At 50.0% G+C, this 22710-nt stretch overlaps 1 protein-coding gene across 3 annotated transcripts; it reads right to left on the bottom strand.

Annotated features, from left to right (window-relative positions):
* Window positions 1–346: 346 nt before the first annotated feature.
* On the bottom strand, window positions 347–22028 carry klf8 (Kruppel like factor 8). Of its 3 annotated transcripts, none has more exons than XM_029258019.1 (6): window positions 21593–22028; window positions 12001–12102; window positions 8481–8955; window positions 7254–7365; window positions 3843–3985; window positions 347–3486 (listed from the first exon to the last, which is right to left on the bottom strand). In XM_029258019.1, the coding sequence occupies exons 1-6, from the start codon at window positions 21617–21619 to the stop codon at window positions 3305–3307; spliced, it is 1041 nt and encodes a 346-aa protein (XP_029113852.1). In that variant the 5' UTR covers window positions 21620–22028; the 3' UTR covers window positions 347–3304. The 3 variants fall into 3 exon arrangements, with proteins under 3 accessions (XP_029113852.1, XP_029113853.1, XP_029113854.1); XM_029258020.1 differs by having other exon boundaries at window positions 8481–8952; XM_029258021.1 differs by lacking the exon at window positions 21593–22028 and adding an exon at window positions 12503–12562.
* Between the last annotated feature and the right edge of the window lie 682 nt (window positions 22029–22710).

Raw genomic sequence — 22710 nt, 5'->3', positions numbered from 1 at the left:
TTGTATTACAGCTTGTATTTCGGTCTTTGCAAAGCGGTCAGCCAAGCCGCACCCATCTGTGTTTTCCAGCAGTTGCACCTGATTGTGGGCTTGTAAACATGGTCATGATGAGGTACCAAAGTGTCCAAGTTCCCCTGTAGTTCAAGTAAAGGCCTAGAGGATGCCAGTTTTTCCCTGGAAAAGCTATGTATTTAATGTAATGCTTGTAAATTGATGTGGGGCATTATAACAATGTCATGAGGCTTACTTTTAGTATTACAGATATTAACCATTATTAAAAGTACAGATTCAAAGTGTTAATCTCAATTGACATTGCCATGTAAAACAGCACACACACAGATGCACCAAAAACATTTTATTCTATAAAAAGGGGGGAGGGGGTAATCACAACTGTACAGGGAAACTGACTTTTCACACTATTCCTCACAGTATCAAAAAGCTCAGATTTTCCTTACTGATCTTTACACATTTGTTCTGTACAAATACAAAAGAAATATTATTTGTATTATAACAATAACTGCATTGCACTGAGTATTATATTACTGGCCCATAAATTACTGCATTCAATATAAAATACCTATGATTTTTTTAAAGAAGATTTAGATTATGATGAGTAGAAGCACACATGTGCATACTCATACACACAAGCGCACACACCCATACACACCAACACACGTACACAGACACACCAAAGAAAATCCCTGTTGTTTACATGACTCGTCAGGAGGCGCCGATTTCTTCAGTTCTTAACCAGCTGTCCGTGTTCACATACTACACATCATGCTAGTCACATACCGGCCCTTCGGAACTTGTTACAGCGTTGGCATCAGTACAGTCACTAATTGGCAAAGAACGGAAGCCATGCTAATACGTCCACACTTCCACGGAAACGGAGCAGTGCTCACCGAATTTGAGTCAAAATTCTGAACAGAACTTCGATGATCCCTTGAACTCTGAGCTTCTCAGGTGGTACACCCATACACACGAAGATCGCGAGGCTTGCTTCCCCCCCATACCTTTTCTTTTTAAAAGTCACTTCCTTTTTAAGACTGACTCGTTTGCCTGCCTATCCTTAAGAGATGTAGGTAGAGAGATTGAACAGTGTTGTGTGTGCTGTATGTTTGTGTGACAGGAATGCAGCGGGCTGGCTTCCTAATGCATTGCACAGGTAGAGACGGATCTCTTCAAGAAGATACCACTGCGCAGGTCTCAGTGCCTACGGTCCCTGACTGCCGGTTTACCGTCGGTCTGCACATGCGCCACTTCACAAAAATGGTACATTCCATGCAACACAAGTGAGCACGACACACGTGGAAATCCTCAGATTAAAAAAAAAAATAATAATAATAATAATAATAATAATTAAAAAAAAAGCCAAATGACACATTTCATGAAACCAGAGAGCAAAAAGGATATTTCACATTGTCTAGTCAGTGTTAAAAATAGAAATCCACCCGTTATTTTTATTCTGCATTTCTGATTATATACATTATATACATTTATTGTATTTTCAATTATTTGTCATTGTCCTAATGTCTGAACAGTTTACAAAAGAATTGCAATTAAATACTTTTTTAAAAAAAGAATGTGCTTAGTAACACTTTAGATTACACAAGAGGGATATGATAATCTGACCACTGTAAATCTTCTCTGGGCTGAAGACCTTATTTTACTCCAGCACAACAGCAAGCATCTTCTGCTGATTTTTTCAATGAGGCATTTTGAATTTTCACGCAGTTTTGTGTTTTTTTTTTGTACACAGGCATCAGCTGTACAATGGCTATGTAGAGAGGCTGCCCAAAAAACTGCACACCACACACACACCACAGGGGACTACAGCTACATGAGTAACTTGTTATAATCCTTCCTTTGTACTGCATTTGGGGGATGAGGTCTTCATGTGTTGCACAAGCAAGGGTCCCTGGGCAAGAATTATGATGGGTTGTTTTAAGACACAGAGATCAGCTGTGCATGGAGACCGGTACCATACTATACCTGTACACTACTTTTTGAGCCTCCACGAAACGCACAAACAATTCTGTCAGTTGCTCCGACTTGCAAATGCACAAACAATTCCTCCCGATGGATTCAATTCACATTGTCTCTGCTGCTTAAAGTGAGACAAAAGTAATAGTACCTTCCTTCTACACTCAAAAAAACACAAACAAAAACTGAAGACACCTTTCTGTTAAACACACATTGCTTCTCCATTCCCTGCGGATAATGTTTGTAATCTCACTTTCTCCCTTCACAGCCTTACCAAAGCCACTATATTTATTTTTTCAGTAATTTCTATGTCATCTTGGGGATTATTAGTATTAGTTAGGAGCTAGCCTTTCCAGGGAGGAGGTTGAACTAAAAGCATTAATTAAAAAATTACTTGAAGTGAATACTGTTGCTCAACTGGTCTAACTTTAGGGAAAATGTGAAGTTTTGATTGACAATACAAAGAACACACAAAAAAGTAATAGTTCACAGTTTTGTAACTCCCTGTCTTTTATGCTTGTGGTATTTATGGACAGATAGATGTATAGGACAAAGTTTAAAATATAAAATATTTTTTAAAAAAAAAAAAAAAAACACCCCTCCCTCTGGGGTTGTTCTAGATAAGAGGGCATGGGGGGTAGGTGGAGGGGAGAGGAGAGAGTGGACCTTTAAAATTTACCTCATAACCACACTTCAGCTTACAGACACACGTTCAGCGTAAGCTCACACAAAAATACAGAACAGCAAAAGAACTTGTGACAGGGGATACCGAAAAAAATGGGAGTAAACAAACAAAAGACTGCTCCGGATTCCTCCCCATTGTCCCCTTCTCTCAAATTAACCAAAGAGGAGGAGAAATGCTCCGTCTTGCCCTGTCTGGCAAACCGAAGGCTTTGTTTAGGAGTCCTGGGCACCTGCCCTTTCTGAGCAACGGAAGCAGAAGGGGAAGATTTCCTCCAGTAGGTCTCGCGGTGGGGTGCACCAAGGGTTGCTTCTGGGCTCTAGATCTTTTGTCTCTCGGCCCACCTTCCTTTTATATCACCTGAGTGGCGCCTAGGCTTCAGCCTGTGGGACTCCGCGGCTGTGAACAGAGTGGCGGGAAATGCCATGGAAGGGAAGCTGCCGCAGGCTGCTTATTGACCGAGCACTCCCTCCTTGTTTTGGCTTCTTCTCTGGCGAGACATGACCAATGATCTAAATGAAAGAAGGGAGGGCCGATGGAAGCGGGGAAACTTTTTCCCCTGCAATTCTTTTGCTGCTGTTGTCGTGGTTGTTGTGGTTGCGGTTGCAGTCGCTCTCCTCCAGAGCCGGGCCTGTCTCACATCATGACGTGGCGCCTTCGGTGCAGCGCCAGGTGGTCAGAACGCGAGAAGCTGCGGTCGCAGTCGGTACAGCGGAAGGGTTTGATGCCCGTGTGCTTGCGGAAGTGGCGAGTCAGCTCATCCGAGCGGGCAAACCTCCAGGTGCAACCCTCCCAGGTGCAGTGGTAGGGTTTCTCTCCTGCCACGCACAAGCACGCACTCAGTTAGCACTAGTGAGCTACGGGTCAGCTAATGACGTTTGTTCAGCTTGCACTGGATATTAATTACAACTTGGTGCTCCGATGACGGTGGTTTCAGGCTTGACCACAGAGACTGCTACACAAACAGAGCTTGGGTATATGTGTGAATTCAGAAGTGTTAAAGTGCATTACAGTGTAAAGTGCAGTATTTCAGTAACTAATTTAGACCTTTGTTTCCATGACATCAATGCAGATTGATAATGTTTTCCAGCGACATTACAAAAAGATGGAGTGAGAACCTCTCCATGATTAGGTAAAACATGCAGTCCCCCACATTAGTCTGGAATGAGCCTACCTGTGTGTATCCTGCGGTGTGCCTTCAGGTGGGAGCTCTTGGTATACACCTTATTGCAGCCGTCATAGTCGCACATGTGGACACGTCTCCTCTTCATGTCTGGTGAATCTGGATCGGCCGGAATGTCCACATCAACACCTGAACTGAAGGGTAAAAAAGACGACCCTTTGTTAGTCAGTAACCCTCATATTACTTATTGCCAAATGTAAATTGGCATATTTATGCTGATCTCTTGACTTCTAGAGTACCGTCCACTGGTAACAGAAAACAGAAAAGATAACAAATGCCCCTTTCTAACAATAAATTGTGTTACGTGCTTGATTTCTGACGATGTGTGCAGATGTATTTGAATGAACCACTTCATCCTCAAGAGGGAACTGGAGCCTTCTTTCAGCACACATGGAAAGGCAGCACCCCTGAACTGGGGAATAACTGGAACAGCACATGTCATGTGACCCCAGCGACTTGCACAATCCAGTGTCAGGCCTTCTAATACGGGTACCATGGCTCAGAAAGCCTTTCCTCCTAGAGGCCCATTCTAATGTCCGGTGCCTGTGAACCTGTTTTTCATACCGTAGTAAAATATAAGCGGTAAACACCACATTTCTGGACTACTGGTCCGCTTCAAGCAAAATATAACCCAAAGATCTTTGCTTCCAAATTCGCTGATTTGGCAGGTCGAGATATTATAATTGCTTAAAGTACAGAATATGACACGTCCACGCTCCCCAATGTAACAGCAATATAGTTTGACACTGCTAAACCAAAGTGAACTAAATACAGCTAACAGGTTGTCTCAGCAAAAATACAGAATTCCAGTTACCGCTTTACAATACTACAGAAATGTATGCATTATCATCACTTCAGTTGTGTTTATAATTATAAAAAAAAAAAAAAAAAAAAAAAAAAAAAAAAACTTTCACATTTAAGTTTTACTAGATCTGGCTCCTTGGCTAGCCTGCTGTCAAACTGCAGGTAGGTCCTTAGTGTTCTGATACTTAGGAACTAATGTGTCAAGCGACCCTGCATATGCCTACGTAGTGATGTGTGAAAACACCACGGCACCTTGTTCAATTAAGAAAATATCTGCAGAGCCCATGACTCAGTGAATTAAAAATACTTGGCGAACTGATTATTATTTATTTGAACTTTAACATAAGCGGTACAATAATTTTTTTTTTTTTTTTTTTTAAACACATTCTCATTAAGTGCAAATGTTAATGGCAGATTCAGGATTAACTAGATATGGTTTTCATAGCTTCAAAAGTAAGTCACGATGTTGTCCGAGAATGGTCAAAACAACACCGGTCATATGAAAGGTCACCTTGACCAGTCACAGAATTACACAATTTTGGGCCAAATGTAAAAGCATCTAGTTAACTTTACTTCCGCAGTAGTTATTCAGCACTTCACCGGGCACCACCCTTGGGCAAAAGACAGTCCGTCACAGGGCACACATCCAGAAGACATGTCTGAAACGACTGGCCTCTAAATGACATGTGACCACAGGAGGAAAACGGAGTATCCGAAGACAAACTGTGCAGACATTGAGGGAGCCGGCAGACTCCACACACACAATGCCAGGTTCAGATCTGGAAGCTTGGAGCCGCCCAGGACTAATTATAGATTAAACTAAATCTTGTTTTGCCTGACATTTAAGTGCCACGTTTTCATCATGGAAAATCACTACAAACCTGTGCAGCAGAGATATAGCATTCTTAGAGGCATCTGCAACTTAACACTGGATGACATTGTCATATGGTCAGCCATCAGGAACCTCAAGTCAAACTGGGGTGCAACAGATCTTCTCTACAACCCCAGAGACTTTACCTTCATGTCATTGTTACATACGTGTGTGTGTACACACACACACACACACACACACACACACAAAAAAAAGTGGAGCACTGGAGTCTCACAGCACCTGGGTGGTGCAATAGGATGTGGGTTGAGTCAAGGGCAGCTGCTAGTGTAGTGGTTACAGCTACTGCATTTGGACCCAAAGGCTGCAGGTTTGAATACCAAATCCAGCTGTACTACTGCGAGCAAAGTCCGTACCCTAACCTGCTCCAGTAAAATTACCCAGCTGTATAAATGAGTAAATAATAAGTAGCTTAACATTGCAAGTCACTTTGGAGAAAAGCATCACTTAAGCGAATAAATGTAGTGTAATCCCTGCTCAGTCTGCGTGGAGTTTGCATGTTCTCCCTGTGTTTGCACAGGTTCCTCACGCTGTGTTTCGGGTGAAATGGTGATTCTGAATTCCCAGTAGTGTGTGTATGTACATTACATTGCTCTGGTGTATAGATACAGGTGCATGATTGTAGGGAGTTCAGTGTAGTGTATCCAGCACTATAGGTGACTTTAATAAATAAAATAAAAAAAAGTGTCTCCTAAATGAGTAAATTACATGATGAATGACCAACGACAGATGGTGAAGTCGACTGTAGTTAACGTTCCTTACAAAACTTGTCATGAACTGACTTGCTGCATCTTGAGTGTTCTCACTCGCACATTTCCTTCAGTCTGAACTAATAAGCTACAGTAGTTTTTGTTATTAGTCCCATGTTAGGCAGACAAATTCAGTCTATTTTACCCACTGCTGAAATACAAGCCTTTAAAGACTGAGACCATTCTGTAACCACATTTAGTGTTTACAACTAGTGTTACCTTCAGTTAATATCATGTGCTCATTTTAGGCGATGACATCTCCTCCCATCATTTTCATGCAGGCTAAGGTGCCACCAAACTGTCACCAGAGGGCGCAAGTGTGTGCTTCATTTTTCCCTGAATTCCACACAGCTGGACAGCTTCCAGTCCAATGCTGATCTCTCCGACTCACTCCCCTCCCCTCCCCTCCCCTCCCTCTCCCTCCTCTTGTTTTCTCTCCATGGATCTCCACCCACCCACCCCCCTTCCTTCCTCTCTCCCTCCCTTCCTCCCTTTTCCTCCCAGCCATCGCTCCCCTCCCTGCCTGCTTGCCAACTGGTTCACTCCCATCCCTTGTATCCCTTCACTCCATACACTCCATTTGCTCAAACACACTGTACCAGCAAGAGGTTTTTTACTGCTTCATTCTACCCATTCTCTCTACCCTCTCCCATCCCTCCCTCTCTTAAGGGAGGTGTGGCAGCAACTGCATTACGTAACCTTGTTTACACCCAGTTAAAGCACAACCCTGCCCAGCAACACACACACACACACACACACACACACACACACACACACACACAGTAACAGCACATGGACCCTGGTCTTAGAAACAATGCAGTGACCGCTATTATTTCTTCAATGCACATTCAGATGAGCATTACGTAAGAGTGCAACGGTAACGCAGCAGTGACGTGCGGTACTTTGCTAGGAGAAGGGGGGCTGGGAGAGGCCCAGGGAGGGGCTGTGCTCTCAACTCACCCGGGATCCAGGCCCTGTGCGCTGAAAGAGGCTGAGCCCGACTCTGTTCCACTCTCTGCGTCACTGTCGCTCTGGAACTCCACTGGGGATGCTGACCCGGGCTTGATGCGCACTAAAGGTCAGGGGGTCAAGGGGCAGGGAAGGAATAAGAGAATTCTATCAGTCTGACACAAAGCATCTGCCAAACAAATAAGGTATGCTGGTCTAAACGTACACTGTGTACTGTGGTTTCACTGAGAAAAATGGACCAGCTTTACTGTCTCAACTGCGCGTCTGAATTTCAGCCAGAACGAACACTACGTACACCAGGATTTTCAAAATTTATCCACAAAAAAAAAAAGGATTTGGAAGGGGTTACTCTGGGGACTGGGGGAGTTACTGTCCATTGTTGTTAATAGAACCCTACCCCCTACTCACACCCCACTACATTCAGGTTCTGAATGACCCATCTTCTTTCTAACATGCCTTAACAAGAGAGCTGGCAGCCAAGTGTGAATCACAGTCCTAAAACCAGGCCTCTAACCCCACAGCATTTCAAAATGCGAAAGCAGACAAGCACACAGTTTGCTACGGTACGGAACCAACAAGGAAAACTTCAATACTCCGTGACAAGCACTATTTCCGATGCATTCCGAGATCCTGGAACTAAACTTACGTTTCCATTTATTCATTTAGCAGACGCTTTTCTCCAAAGCGACGTCTCCAAACTTGCACGTATCGTGAGTTTTACTTCAAGGTCTGGCCCTCCTCAGGTTCACTTATGACTGCGTAACAAAGATTGATCTTGCAGGACTCAAAGGTCACACTGGAGTTGAGTCACAGCAATGGTAGATGTCGGTTTTAGTGCTGGACTTTACACGGCCCTCTGAGCCACCTGTGTTAAGACTAACCTACTTAATCTGCCCCCAGATACTGTCTAATAGGGTTCATTTGGACTGCAATCATGTTTAAGTTATGAGTCTAACTGACATTAAGAGGAAATTTGTCTGAAGGCTTCTTGGATTTTATATCCCCAGGTAAAACCATAATTTCACAATTAGAGCAATTAAGTTCCATCAAAGAGTGAAAACTGTCAGTATCATCTTCAAGCCATTTTTACTTGTAAAACCTAAAGCTGACAAAAATGCATTTCTGCCATTCTTTCACTGTTAAGAGAATATGTGAGGTTGGTTGTGAAATGAGCAGCTGATGCTTTTTGCACCACAGCACTGGAAGTGTGCCACTTACCTGAGCCCTCTGAACGCCCATCACTCCCGATGAGGGGCACCGTAATGGCAGCAGTCGCCACACCATCAGTGGGCATAGTTGTGTACACCACGGGGAGGGACTGCACTACCACGGGAATGGTCTGCAGCTGGCCCATCTTACTGGGCATGTTAACAGATGGGATCGTGTGGATGACATGTAGGATCTGCTGCCCACCCACACCCTGAGTAGAGGCCAGGATGGAGCCGGGGGAGAGGACCGCTGGGATGGGTGTGGTTGACACTGTCGGGGCAGGACCGCTCGAGGTATTGGATGCTGATGTGACCGGCAGGCTGGGACGGGGCTTATTGAGTGACAGGTCAACTGGTTCCGTCTGGTCAATGGAAAGGATTTCGGGGGCTGTCTGTTTGGCTGTGCAGAGCGGTGGGGGGGAGGCAGATGCGCCTTTGGACTTCAACTCTGTGTGCGATGGCGAGTCCTCGCAGCCCTCTGCCTTCTGGGAAAGAGAGACGGCGAGAGAGCAAAAGAATGAGGTGAGAACCAGCATAACGCCCAACTGGAAGACACCAGCTCCATTCCCCTGCAAGGTGCCCCCAACTCAGCTGCTCTCCAGCCTCACAAACAGGCAAACAATGACCAGCTTGACAGGGGCCCTCGGAACTGAAGAGTACCAGACCAGGTCCTGGCAGGGCTCCAGGTGAACCCGGCCTGGCCAGCGCAAAGCGCAGCTGAGGCTGCCAGCATTGCAAGCCTTCAGACACACAGGAGAGACAGTAGAGGGCGCTCATCATCTTGGGCGCTCCACTTATTGGTGCAAGATTATGGAGTCTACCTGTTAGGGTGTGCTGCAGAAACAAGACAGACAGACAGACAGAAAGCCTTAAATGCCAAACAGTTGATGCCACAGGAACCTTTCCACAAATACGGGGAAAATTCCAGATGGAAGATGAAAGAGACATGCTGACAGAGGCTTTACGACAATGGGGCTACAAAAGGGGCTATGCCAGTGCTCAGCCACCACAAAGAAAATTTAGCACCAAATCCCAAATTAAATTTCTGCAGAAGACAAAGAATGTAGGAGAAAAAGAGAAAGATGGAGGTTAGAGATAAGGCAACAGAAAGAAAGAAAAAGAAAACAGTGAGGGACGGGGGTGGGTTGGGGGGACAGAAAAGGAGAGAGTGGGTGGGAAAGGCCTTCAGTTGCCATGGAAACTAGAAGGTATCAGCTGACTCACTTCTTTGCCGGTTCCCCTAATGCCCGCCCCCACCTGCTCCATCTCACTGTGTTCTCCACTCTTTAACTCCTCTGAACTCCCAACCCCCCCGCATCCTCCACCTTTCTTTAGGGTCATGTTTCTCAGAGCCAACCATTTTCCCTCCCTCCTTCCCTCTTGAATTCTCCCAAAGTGGCCTGGGACATGAGGCACCACAATCCGGAGACCGTTGGAAAAGCCGAATGTGTCATCTAGCTGTGGTAATGCTAAAAGGGCCCAGCTTGGTGCCACTGGAGTGGGTGGTGTCCTCTACCTCTTGAGACAAGAGTAGCGGAATCGAAGGGGCACATTGTTCTCGAGGTCCACCAGCAATGGCACCCTCCTCCAAGGTGCGCAGCCTAAATCCTACATGCCAGCTGCAGGCCCTCATGTGACATGAGCCAGAAGTCACGAACGGCCAGTTTCGTGATCTTATGGAAAGATGGCCCCGAAAATGTTCCAACGGGGGCCGTCGGTTTACTGTGAAGTTATCATGACAGAACCCAAAGCAGCACAACGGCGCCCCCAAAAATGTCCTCACCCAAAGAATGCCATGCTCTTCACATCTCATGCTCTTCAGTTACAACTCACTTCTTTTACAGCTAGCAGTAAAAGTACAGCTTGTGCAGCGCCAAGGACAGGACAATGCTGTTTTCAAAGAAAACGGTTAAGGCTTGTACTCATGCCGCGTGACACGCAGGACCGGCCACACCCTCCCGTCACCCTGGGCCACTTTATAGCGGATGCACTCATGCAACAGGCGAGCGGTCAGACACGTCCTACACCCGACACGGGGTGCGACCAGAGAGCGGTACGTACGATAACGGTGAGAGCAGAGGGAGGAGTGGGTGGGGAAGGAACAACAGCTGTGAGAGATACGGCTGCCAGGGAAGGGTGGGGTAGGGAGCTGGGAGTGGAGAGCAGCACAGATGGGTGATTGACACCGACACTCACGCCCTGACTACCCTCCTGAACCAAGTGAACCTGCTCTTCCACTTCCAGGCGTCACACGCTGCTGCATGCAGACCTGCACCACTTCCTCTGTATGGAGGCACCGTCGACATCGTCGCTCGCTCGCTCTCTCTCCCTGCTGCCGCCATTATTTCCGTCACTTACGCGCAGCCGCTCGGTAGGACATTGAGCACAGCCGCAACGCGAGGCCGACGTCAACGCAAGCTGCTTGCTTAAAACTGGCAGCAAGGGCTTGCTTGACGGCTGTTAGACTGCAGACAGTTAGGAGGTTTCACCCATTTTTTTTTTTTTTTTCGGAGAGGCTTTCACTGAAGCATGATGTAACAGTACTCAGTCCTCCATCAGAAAAGTAGGGCGAGAGAGCGAGCAAACTCCGAAGCGGCCGTGTGTCGAGGCTCCTCCACCCCACGCTAGCAGGCTAACAGTGCAGTCGTGCCACTAGATGTACCCGCGCTGTACGTGCCGGACAGAATAAAGGCAGAAATCAAGTGTGCGTGTGTGTGTGTGTTGGGGGGGCTCTTTTCTGTGCACCAATGCTTCTGTTAGCTTGAGGACAAACTCCGCGTTTGTGAGCGCACATGTGTAATACTGCCTGCGTCCATGCGTGCTACGTGCGTGTGTTTGAGTACAATCCACGCAGGTATGTAGTCTAGCAGTGTGCCAGCAGCCCAAAGAGTGCATTGCGAGGGGGGCGCTAGGATGGCGGAGGGCTGCAGGGAGGGGTTCGGGCAGGCTACATCACAGCTTTCCCAGCTCCCGCCAGAGCCTGGTTGCTATGGCTACCGCAGAACGGAAGCCTCCCTCGATATGTTCTATCAGGGCCTGGGCGAGACTTGGGGAGAAAGCGAAGGACAGGAAAGGAAAGCAAAGGAAGGACTGAGATGTTCAGCTGAGAAGGGGAAGCTGAACTAGTTTGCGGAGACTCCCTGAACGAGGTGAGCTGATGGCAGGCGGCAGCTACAGCGGGAGTAGTAAAGGAAGATGGCTGCTCGAACAGAGTGTCCCGTGCTTTACGGTGTCCAAGAGTAACCACACCCCCGCCCCATCCCCCACCCTCGTCAACCCATGCCTCAGCTCGTCTCTCTGTGCTTCTCCCTCCACCTACACAAAGCCCCGCTGAGGCCAGGGCTGACGGAGAGCCTCGGGGGAACCGACCGTTTCTCCAGCATTTCTTTCCGGACGGCAAGTTTCTGGATCAGATGGTTCCTGCCTTCTTGGGGGGGAGGGGGTTGTGGTGTCAAGTCAAACTGCACAAGCCGCGGCCACTCCCTACCACCTCATGGAGTCGAGTCCGCCGCCCTTCCCCAGTCACTCACCGAGCACTCGGCCTCTTCTGGCTCCGTCTTGATGTGGACCGATGGCATTTCTCCCTTTGAGTCCGAGCTGGAGGCACTGGTGTTCTTGAGACTCGCTTCACACTGCGAGGGAAAGAGCGAGGGAGAAAACATGAGCCAACGGCCAGCGACGAGAGAAGAGAGCAGCCAGCGAAGGGAGATGTGCTCCACGCGAGGACGGCTGGACACGGAGAGGGGCAGGCCAGGAGCTACAAGTCTTCGGCAGCGGAGGCAGGACACCGAAGGCCACGGCAGAAGAACGAGCGGAGCAGAGCCCCCGCTTAGAGAGGTCATAAAAGCAGGAGAAAGTTCACATCTTTCAGGAAGGGGCTCAGTGGGGTGAGGAAAAAACAAGATGGCTTTCTGAAGAAATTAAGGCGAGAGGAACCAAAGAGCCTAATCCCACAGAGTGTGACTCAGGGAAAGAAGAGTGTTGGAAGAAGGGAGCGAGGGAGGGTGAGAGGGGGAGGAGTACCGAGCCAACCTTTCTATAGCAACGAGCGTCACACCCCGTCCTTTAGCGTGACAAGAGCACCGAGGCACCACGGGCTCCCGCGCCGAATCCTCAGCTCAGAGCGGCAGTATGGTAATGTTTAGCGAAGGGAGGGGCCCCATGTGACCCGGCTACAGCGGATTCCACACCGAGGTGTGGCCACACCAATCAGGCTGGGTGTGGCCTACCCGCCCTCCCGCCCCCCGCCTCGGCTCGCAGCCTTCTCAAGTTCCCCTTCGCACCACCGTTTTCGCAGGCTCGGACACTACTTGTACTTCATGGACGCGTCGACATTACGCTGTCATTAACGTTCTCCGTCGACTCTGATCGAACGCTACCGGACAACGGACTGAAGCGCAACATAAGCAGACACAGTGGAGAGAATTACCACACAAGTTTTTAATGCCTTGCGCCACTCGCCAGCAGACCTGGACCCCTCTTTCTTGCGGATACGACCCTCCAAGTATAACTGCCAGAGCTCCAGAGAACTGTTCCTGTGTCGGAGCGGCCAGGCTGGGGAGGGGAGGGGAGAGTGGGGTGTGTGCTAACGCTCTGCGGGGCCTCCAGAGACCTCATGCTGGGGGGAGTTCCAGGAATATAAGAGGGTGGGATGGGTGTGACCCCAGCCCCCCCCCCCCCCCCCCACACACACACACACCCACCCAGCAGGAAGCTGGGGGTGGGGGAGGGTCTCATTAGAGTGGGGGCTATGGGGGAGGGGGTTAGGGGAGGGATTAGGGGAGAGCGCCCAGCGTTTTCTGAACCACAATCTGGGTCATGGCCCTCCCTCCCGCTAGCCGCGGGCACACGGATGGAGCGTGGCCACTCAGGAGACCCGAATGCAGGCCCACCGCTCCCCACCCCCCCCGGGGACTCCATGATGGTTCAGGTAATAAAACCGATACCAGCACCGGACAGCACACACACCACCCACTTCTCAAATCTGGCGGAAGGGAGACGTCACGTCCCGTGGGGAAAAAGAGCCCAAGGACTCAAACTTCTCCCTGTGGTTCTGTCCAGAGTTCCCAGAGACACAGCAATGTACTCAGCCACATTTTGCCCTGAGCGCTTTACTGCTTTTCCAATACGACTCATTCCGTTCCACCGCATGCGGGCGGGCATTAGCAAGCGGTGTACAAGGTCCCTCTTCTACTCCCCAGGAAAGAAGGTAATGCAACTCTGCAGACCCAATCAATGCACTCCCTTCTGAATGTCCACTTCTTTTTTTCTTTTTAAATGTCAAAGCACTCATCATGACCTTCAATCCTCACTTCCTGACCTCTGTCCCCATCCCCCCATCCCCCCGCTCCCCCCCATCACTCAGTACAACAGCTCAGTGGGGGGCTGTTGGACGACCCCTCTCCTCTCTGCGTTCCTGATGGCTCCGATCGGTCTCTTAATGAACACTCCAAAACTAATATCCCGGTGGCCCCAGGGTGACAGAGCTCTTTCGCAAAGCAAACAGTGCAAGATCCCAGGTTCTTCTCAGATCGGTCCACGATCAGCTGGTTGTCTCAAGTGGACACCGGACTGGCAGCTTGTTACTCCAGATTACTGCACAAAATACACAGAAAGCGTAAAATGTAACCTTTCCGACAAAGTGCTGCTGGCAAAACACGTTGAGTACAGTAATAAACGGCATCAGTATGTGAAAATATTTTGGTAATCTTTCCTCTGGGTCAAGTATGTTTTATGAAAAAACTTCTACAAAAAAAAAAAAAAAGTTGACACACAACAAACCATCATTAATGCAGCTCAACTCGGCGCCTTCAACGGCCACCCAGACCTCGGTCGACTTCACTGCAAACACAAACACATCTACAACATTTGGGAAAGAACCAAAATGATCCAGCAACAAAATGAAAGAATAATGCTAATTAAGTTGCATTCAAATGAATAGGCTTTTCTTATTAATAAAAGACTCGTAGCCTCTTTGTTATCTAAGTGAACAAAACAAAATGGGTAAACAAAGTAGGTAACCCTGTTTTCCAGAGCCGCTTAGCCGAGAACGACCATCACTCATGGCTACTGTGCCGTACCGTACTGGACTCTACCACAGTAAGAGAAAGCAGGCGGCACGGTAATAGTGTCGCGCTCGAAACACGGGACCGTCTGTGAGAATCTCAAACCGTTTCTTCCGAGTCAATGTGTTCCTTCCAAATACTCCGAGTTGGGGAAGCGGACTGATAATTTTTTGGAGCGTTAAACAGAGAAGTTCTAATGGCGGTGCTTCTCCTCACATTTGGACCCATTCACTGGAACCGGACTCTTCTGAACACACCCAGAGCTACAGGCAGGAATGCAGACGACTCTTCTAGGGAGTTACCTTGTTGCCGCTACAGTGAGCTTCACTACGCTGTGGACTTCAAAAACAAAAAAAAAAAAAAAAAAAAAAAGGCCAAACTCTTGCCGTTTCAGCAGTTCAATGTCCAATGTTTTCATTTCTGAGACACACGGGACTGGACCGTCGTCCTCGTGTCAGCGGACTGTTCCTGTTCCAGCGCCGAGGCCGCACTCGCTGCAAGTTGCACAACCGTGTAACTTGAGATTTCGTGACTGTACCTCCGACAGTCATCTTGGGCCCTGAGCAGACCCCCCCCCCCAAGGGGAAGGTCAGACACCAGCAGGGCTCATTGGGGGGGGGGAGTGTGTGTGTGATGAATCCCCAATGCATGAGGGACCACGCTGCCATCTTCACACCACACACATACATTTGTGGACCCCCCACACCCACCAAGTACCCAAGTCAAACTTTTGCAAAAATTCCAGAGCGCAGGCCAGCCCACTGCTCCCTCCCTTCATGTCTCAGTAGGGGGGGGGGGGTTCACAGCCAGCGAGAATCACAAGTCAGGAGGCTCGATGGGGGGCAACAATGCTGTCCCGCTCTGTGCCAATGGGGGAGGGAGACAGCGGACACACGCGACCGTAGGAACTTCCGTAACCTGCGAGTCAAGGCTCCACCCACTCCGCAGGGGTCGTGGTGTCAAGGGGACACATGCATGTGCCAAGTTATGCGTCTGTATGTATTCGTGCCCGCCTTAACATTACCAGCATAGTACCATTTGAACCGTGTTTCTGCTTCTCTCACACGAAGGCCTGGTGGGTGCGAAGCTGCCTTGGAGAAGGGTGCAGGTGTGGTCTCAAGCCACGGCGCCATGGTAACAAGGGCGGGGTTGCAGTCTGGGATAACAAGGATGGAGGGTGTGGAAAAAGAAGACAAGACTAATTTACCAGCCTCAATATGAAACATGCAGTAAGACACAATATTTCATATATTAACGAGTTCAGCACTGCTGTAAAGAAAATCCACAGCAAAGGATTCTGGGGGCTTGCGAGACTGCACGAGTGAAAGAGCCGAACACAGAGCGCTCGATGACAAACCCTACAGGTCCTTTGCAGTCACTGACTAATCCAAGCGGTGCCATTTGTGCTAAAGAGGCGGTCGCTCCGCTACAGCCACTGGTGTTCACACAGGAACCCATATAAGTGCGACTTGTCAAACTTCAGAGACACTTTTGGTCACAAGTACGGGGTCACATCTTTCAGTTTTTGTAGCCGCGCACGGTTTAAACATTATATAGCTTGAAGGAACGGTTAGCAGACCTCTGGAAGATCACATGTACACGTACAGGGGGGACTAAAGGTCCAATTAGGACTCGCAGTTTCCTTGACCGTATACGTTCCACAAAACTGGAGTGTGTGTCTGTGTGTGTCGGGGGGCTGTCATGTTGCACGTCTGTGTATGTTTAAATGTGTCACGGTTCTGTAATATTAATGCCAAATCCCCTGTGCCCGGGGCCACATCTTGCTCCGTGTACCAGCCAGCGCCGTCGCTGCATCTCCCTCTCTCAGCTCAGGCTCAACGGAGTCACTGCGTCACCCGAGCGCTCCGTGTGCCACCACCCCCCAGCTCCCTCCCCCACCAATACAACCCCACACAGCTGTGACCTTACATGTGTATCCTCCCTGTCGCTCGCCCTCCCACCCCCCCCCCAATCAGTCCACTCGGTCTTAAAGGGACAGCGCTCACTATTCCCTGGGGCCATACTGCTCCCCGGTGGCTTCCGCTCTCTCGCACCTCCCGGCTCCAGCGCCAGCAATCGCTGAAACCTCCGCAACAGGTGAGGTGAAACCCGACGGGGGCCCTGTGACGTCTGCGGCCCTGAGGCCGAGTGTCAGGCTGCACCAAGGCGTGTCCTACATCGCAGAGGTTCAAACCCACTGCTTTCAGAGCAAGCGGGAGAGGCCTAATGAAGCACACCAGGCAGTTCCCCCTCTTTCTCCACAAACAGACATACACACACGTGCAGGGTGCCTACATGTGTCTGTGTGAAGGTGTGTTCGAGAGTCCGGCTGCGCCCTTTGAACTCTACTGCTGGACTCGACCCATCCCTCTCTCTCTCTCTCACTCACACACACAAAATCTGATTCTTCGTGTTGCCAGTATCCTAACATGAAGCTAAGAAACTTTTCAGTGGTATGCACGTGCACACACCCACCCCACCCCAGCAGGAGTGCACAAAAAAAAAAAAAAAAAAAAAAAGAAAAAAACTCACCCGCACACACATTACAGTTGCTTTTCTATTTGCTCTTTCAATTGTCATGTCACAAACACTTGTGTTTTTCTCAGTAACGCACATGTGTACGCACACACACACAATTACTCATAGACGCGCACACACACACACAAAAAATCTAGTTGACACGGAGGAAAACGCCCGGGAGTGTCTCCCAAATGTCAGGCGCAGTCACCACAGCAGGGGAGGCTATTGCATCTTATCTTGCCCCACCCTGCTGACGCGGGCCTTGCTGCATGTCCGCCTCACACTCTTATCCCCACACACACACACACACACAGGAACTAATTAGCCACCATGCTGAACATATATACTGTCCAGGAGGCTCTTCAAGATGTCCTACATGGACAGAGTGAGCTCATACCCAGCGACCAGTCCCCTTGTCCAGCATCTGCAGGCCCTTCGTTCCATGAACCTAATGGCCCTATTCCATCCATCATTGCCCTTATTGAACCACACCGGCCACCCTCGCCCCTGCTGCGCTTTAATAGTTTAGAGAGAAGTGGAAAACCGTTGTACTTTGGACCGGAGGGCCGGAGTTCTGGCGAAGGCAAACGGAAGTTTCTGCAAGAGGCAAAATTCTAACTTTAATTCTAACTTTGCAACTGATCTCCCCCCCCCATATATTTATTGGTGTTTCTATCCTCCTGTTCACCTCACGCTGCAAACAGCAGGAGATGCAGAGCGTGCACGTGAGGAAGGAAGGCGCCGCTTTCCTCCTGTGAGATGCACATGCACGGGACCGAGACTACTCGGTCAAGGGTGGAAGCGGCAGGCCTAAGTAGAGATGGACAGTCAATGAGGAAGACCAGAAGACACGCACCGGACACACTGTCCAGGGACCTGCACTTGTTCCAGTTACGACAGCGTAAGAGCAGTTACACAAACAGGGACACACACGTAAGTCCATGCTCTACCAGGGGAGAGCGGGCACCACGGTGCTCCAAGAACCGCGCAGCTCCACACATCAATACCCACGCACACACATTCAGACACACCCTCCCCACCCCAAACCGCCCCGCTCCCCTCCTCCTCCTCTCCCTTTCACTGCAGCCAGCTTGGCAGAACTGCAGGGGTTGCTATGGGGACGGGATTCTTTCCGTGGTTAATGATTGTGCTGCGATGGTAGGGGGTCATTCTGTCACATCAGCTCTAATCTGGGGAGACACAGGCAATATCCCTACTTTTGCACCCCCCGAAGTACCCACCCCCGACCTCTGCCTACCCCACCCAAGGGGCGGCTTTCAGCCCCCAAAGTCCCTTCATCTCCACCCTCCCAAAAAAAAAAAAAAAAAAAAAAAAACACTTCCTGTGCTCCCAAAGCTAAACCACACAAGGAGCCCAGCCCCCCCCAACGACCCCACTCCCTCCTGTTTCCCTCCGCCGCACTCCTTCAACCCTGACTACGAGCCCGAGCTTCCTGCAAACTGCACGCCTTCCCAGCAGACGCACACGTGTACGCACACGCACACACGCCCGTTCGATTACGCGCCTGCGAATCTTCCACCGTCAGCTCCCACAAAGTAAACGTTGGCTGATCATATCTGCCGGGTGGTTCTTCCACCCCTGCAGGCGAAGCTCCGAGAGGTCTGTCAGAAATGCATCAAAGCAGTCAGCACACTCGCCAAGGTCTCATCTCTCTCTCATACACACACATACACAGGGAGCTTAAGATGTAACTCAAACTCGCGTTCCACTTATCAATTAACTTGCCTCGGTTTGCTCAGTGTAATGAATTATAGAGAACGGGCTCTCTTATCGGAGCGACGCGTTCCACAAGAACAAAGGTCTACCAGAGTGGACCGGGAGAGGCCTACACCTCTTGCGTCTTCATCGACGCCGATGGCTGACTACGATGGTGTCGCAAAGGAGCAGAGCAACAGCAGGAAGTGGCCCTTTGGTCCCCTCTTAAAAGTTCTGGGTGGCGCCCCTCGCACTTTGATCGACATGGCCAGTATTCTTCTGCAACCATGTGCCCCTGTTTAAATTCACATTTATTCCTTTAGCTGCTTTTCTCCAAAGCGACTTCCAATGTTATGCTAATTACTCTGACTTACCCATTTTTACAGCTGGGTAGCTTTTACTGGAGCAACTTTGGTTAAGTACCTTTTCCAGTGGCATTGAAGAATGAGGTAGGATTCGAACCTGTGTCCTTCAAGTCCAAAGATGGCAGCTCCAACCACACCACCACCCGCATGCCTAGTGTGCTTCTAAAACCTTCGCCCAAACCCAACAAAGCCTGTTGTTTCTCTAATTCGGAAGAACATTTACAGTCATTCACTTAACTGACGCTTTTCTCCAAAGCAACTTATAACATTAAGCTACTTACAATTATTTACTCATTTATACAGCTCGGTAATTTTATAGGAGGAATTTAGGGCAAGTACCTTGCTCAAAGGTAGTACAGTTGGAGGTGGAATATGAGCCCGCGACCTATGGGTCCAAAGGCAGCAAATCTAACTACTACACTATTAGCTGCGTTCAATCCTAAAGTGTGTTCAGCAACACTTATTATTTCATGCCTGACATATTTAATAGGTTATTTAAAACAACTATTCAGATATGTTGGATGCAGGCTTGAGCCATCGAGCCTATTAAGGAGAAACTGCTCCTACACCCAACTGAATGAACTAACACAACCAAGTCTCCGATCTATAAGTACAAGTGTGGAGTAGAGCAAAGGTGTCACGTAGTCGTAGTCCACTGTCACAGTCTGGATTGACATACATTCGCAATCATGCTAGTGACACTGTACAGCTCTGAAACTCTGACACATCCACAGGAGTCCCACGGCCACGTAGGAGAAGCACGGACTGAAGAATATCCACCGATATCTCCTAGCCGACCACCTGTGAATGCAGCTTCTCCGCTGAAATACCATGCAAACACCGGGGAGACCTCAACGTACTCTAAAGTGCATTGCTTAATCAATACGTACATGATCAGTTTAAGAAGAAGGTAGCGTAATGGATACGTCGCGGACGTGGGCGAGATTAAGGGCAGCCGTGTACAAGTTGGGCCACATTTACAAAGGGGCCGTTTCATTGGCAGGTGTGGAGAACCCATGACAGAAACGACACCATCGCGCGCCAGCCCCCTCCTCGTCATCATCGCACACCATCTGCCTTGTTACTTTTCCAGGCCTCGGCCATCGCTGTTGACCCAAAGCCTGAAGCGTGGCACTTCCTCCTCCAAGGGTGCATTCTGGGTAAACCCATACAGCTTCCATCCAACTGAGAGAAACAAGAAACCTGATCCGAAGAACGCCCCGTTCAATGCCGGACCGGAACCGGCTTGTCTTGAACCCTACCCCGACGGCCGTCCCGCCCCGCCCCGCCCACAGCACAGTACGCCTACTGCTCCCAAGGACACCACGATTTCACGTCCTTCCGGACACCGCAAAGAATTCCCTCTATTGTCATGCCAACACTTAAGGTCTAGTAACCTGTGGATGGCGGACCGAGTTTAACTAGTTGAGCCAAAGTTTGTCCACGGGCGTTAATAATTGGCACCGTACGTGGCACGCCCTGGCGCACGCAAAGCACACGTGCCCTCCGATGACAGGGCCACGCTGGGCCCACCGCGGTGGCGCTCAGGAATGTTCTCCTGGCTTCCTGGTAGATTACGCAGCGACGATAATCCTGCAAACATACGCTGGTTAGGAGAGAGAGGGGCTTCTTGCCTCTTTTTCTAACCAAGTTGATCCTTGGGGCTCTGCTGTGGGAACGGTGATGTGGGAGCTCCTCCTGACAACAGTACCCTGAGCGTATATTCTTTAGCCTAGGAGAGGTGTTAAAAGTAACACAGTGTGGTACGAAGGTTTACTTCATGATCCTCTGAACTTGTCCTTGAGCCTTTTCTTAATAGTCCGTACCGCGCGGTATATTGGGAATGAAGGACACAGACAGAGTTGAACAGTTTTAAACTTACAAGCCCTCATTTACCGGGCGAGCCGAACGTTCGGCTCACCCGCCCCCCTCCCCTCCCCATGCGCTGCGGTCCCTTTAAGAGAATAAGATGGTGTCTCGCTCGTTCGCTGCAGTGGCCGTTTCCTTCCTGCCTGCGCGCGAGCCGCACTTAGAGCCCCCGCGCTCGAGCCGCACAACGGCGAAAGGGACACGCGCAGAAGGAAGCGCCCTCCGGGGGTAAATTCAGGCTGGAACACCGGCGGCACCCCCCAGCTCGTCGACCTCGACTCCCCCTCACAAACACATGATTATGATTACCTACACAGAACACACACACACACAAGCACACTTTCCCACCCGAGGCACTGGGCTCGCGCTCCAGACCAGCAGAGTGTGTGTCGCATGTTATGCCAGTCACCTAGCAGCTACAGCTAGTTAGCTCGCGCCGGTTCAGTTAAAGCTTAGCCAGCCGTCGCTGGCCATGAGCAGTTCTTCCCTTCCCCGGTGGTGGTGGTGGCCGCGCGGCCTCGGCTCGGGGAGCCGCGATTTCGGCGCGCATCCGAGGCGGCAGAAACGGGCAGAGCGCGACTACTTACTTTCTTGTTGCGAGTGTCCGTGTGCATCTCGGTGGCTGCGCGCGGCGTGGTGCGGAGGGGTGGAGTGCGGGGGGTCCAGCGGGTGGGGTGAGCTGCTGGGATAATAGAAAGAAACGTCTCGCTGGCAGCTTTCCGCCTCTCGGGTTGCTATTCGAGGGGGGGCAAAGTAGCTGTACGTCTTCGGACAGTCTTGTTATTTCATATCCGAGCCGCGGAAACGCGCTCTTCCGTCGCCCCTCGTTCTGTCGCTCACTGTGTTGTTGCCGTGCTCGTGCTCGGGAGTTGGGGCTGGGCTCGTTCTCGCTCGGTCTCTCCTCCGCCTCTCCCTGTTTCTGACCCCACCCTGCGTCCCCACCCCTCGGCTCTGTCAATCAGAGGCGCGCTCGCGAGCGAGCCAGCAAGCCAGCCAGCCAGCCCGCCCGCCGCAGCAGCAGCAGCAGAGCACCTCGAACCAGCAGCAGCAGCAGCAGCAGCAGCGCCCCGCCGCTTCCCACTTTTGGCCCCCTCCCACCCGTGTGTTGTTGTTTTTTTCCCCCCCTTCCTTCCGCAAATCGAGGGTGCGCGCGTGAACGCCCGTGCCTGTCTGTCACTGCATCATCATCATCATTATCATCAATCGTCATCGTCACGGCACGGCAGCGCAGAACGGGAGAACACACCCCGGTACCACACCTAAACTTATCGAGACGATCGCTCCCCCACGCCTTTTCACCCCACTTTTTGGGTGGCCTTGTGCGTCCGATTTTTTAAATGCAGCAGGTGGCGTGGCTGTCAGGGCCGTCGGATGGTTCTGGGTTCGAATCCCCCCGGCGCTGTAGTGTAGCACCCAGGTACTTCACCTGAACTGATGCAGAGTAAAAGAAATCACCACGCTGTACAAGTCAAATGGGCAAATAACTGTAAGAATGTTATTGTACAAACTCAGCAGGGTACGTCGCCTCTGACAGTTACATTTATTTACATTTCATTTAGCAGAGGCTTTTCTCCAAAGCGACGTACATCTCATCTCAGCGAAAATACAAAATTGCAAAGAGTTCTCAAGAGTGTAAATGTGTCATGGAATATAAACCACGTTCGTGCAGCGCTTCCTCAGCGCGCGGGTTAATGTGCAGGAGGAG

The sequence above is a fragment of the Scleropages formosus genome, chromosome 14, assembly GCF_900964775.1.
Source record: "Scleropages formosus chromosome 14, fSclFor1.1, whole genome shotgun sequence".
Lineage (NCBI taxonomy): Eukaryota > Metazoa > Chordata > Actinopteri > Osteoglossiformes > Osteoglossidae > Scleropages > Scleropages formosus.
This window is presented reverse-complemented; position numbering and strand designations above follow the sequence as displayed.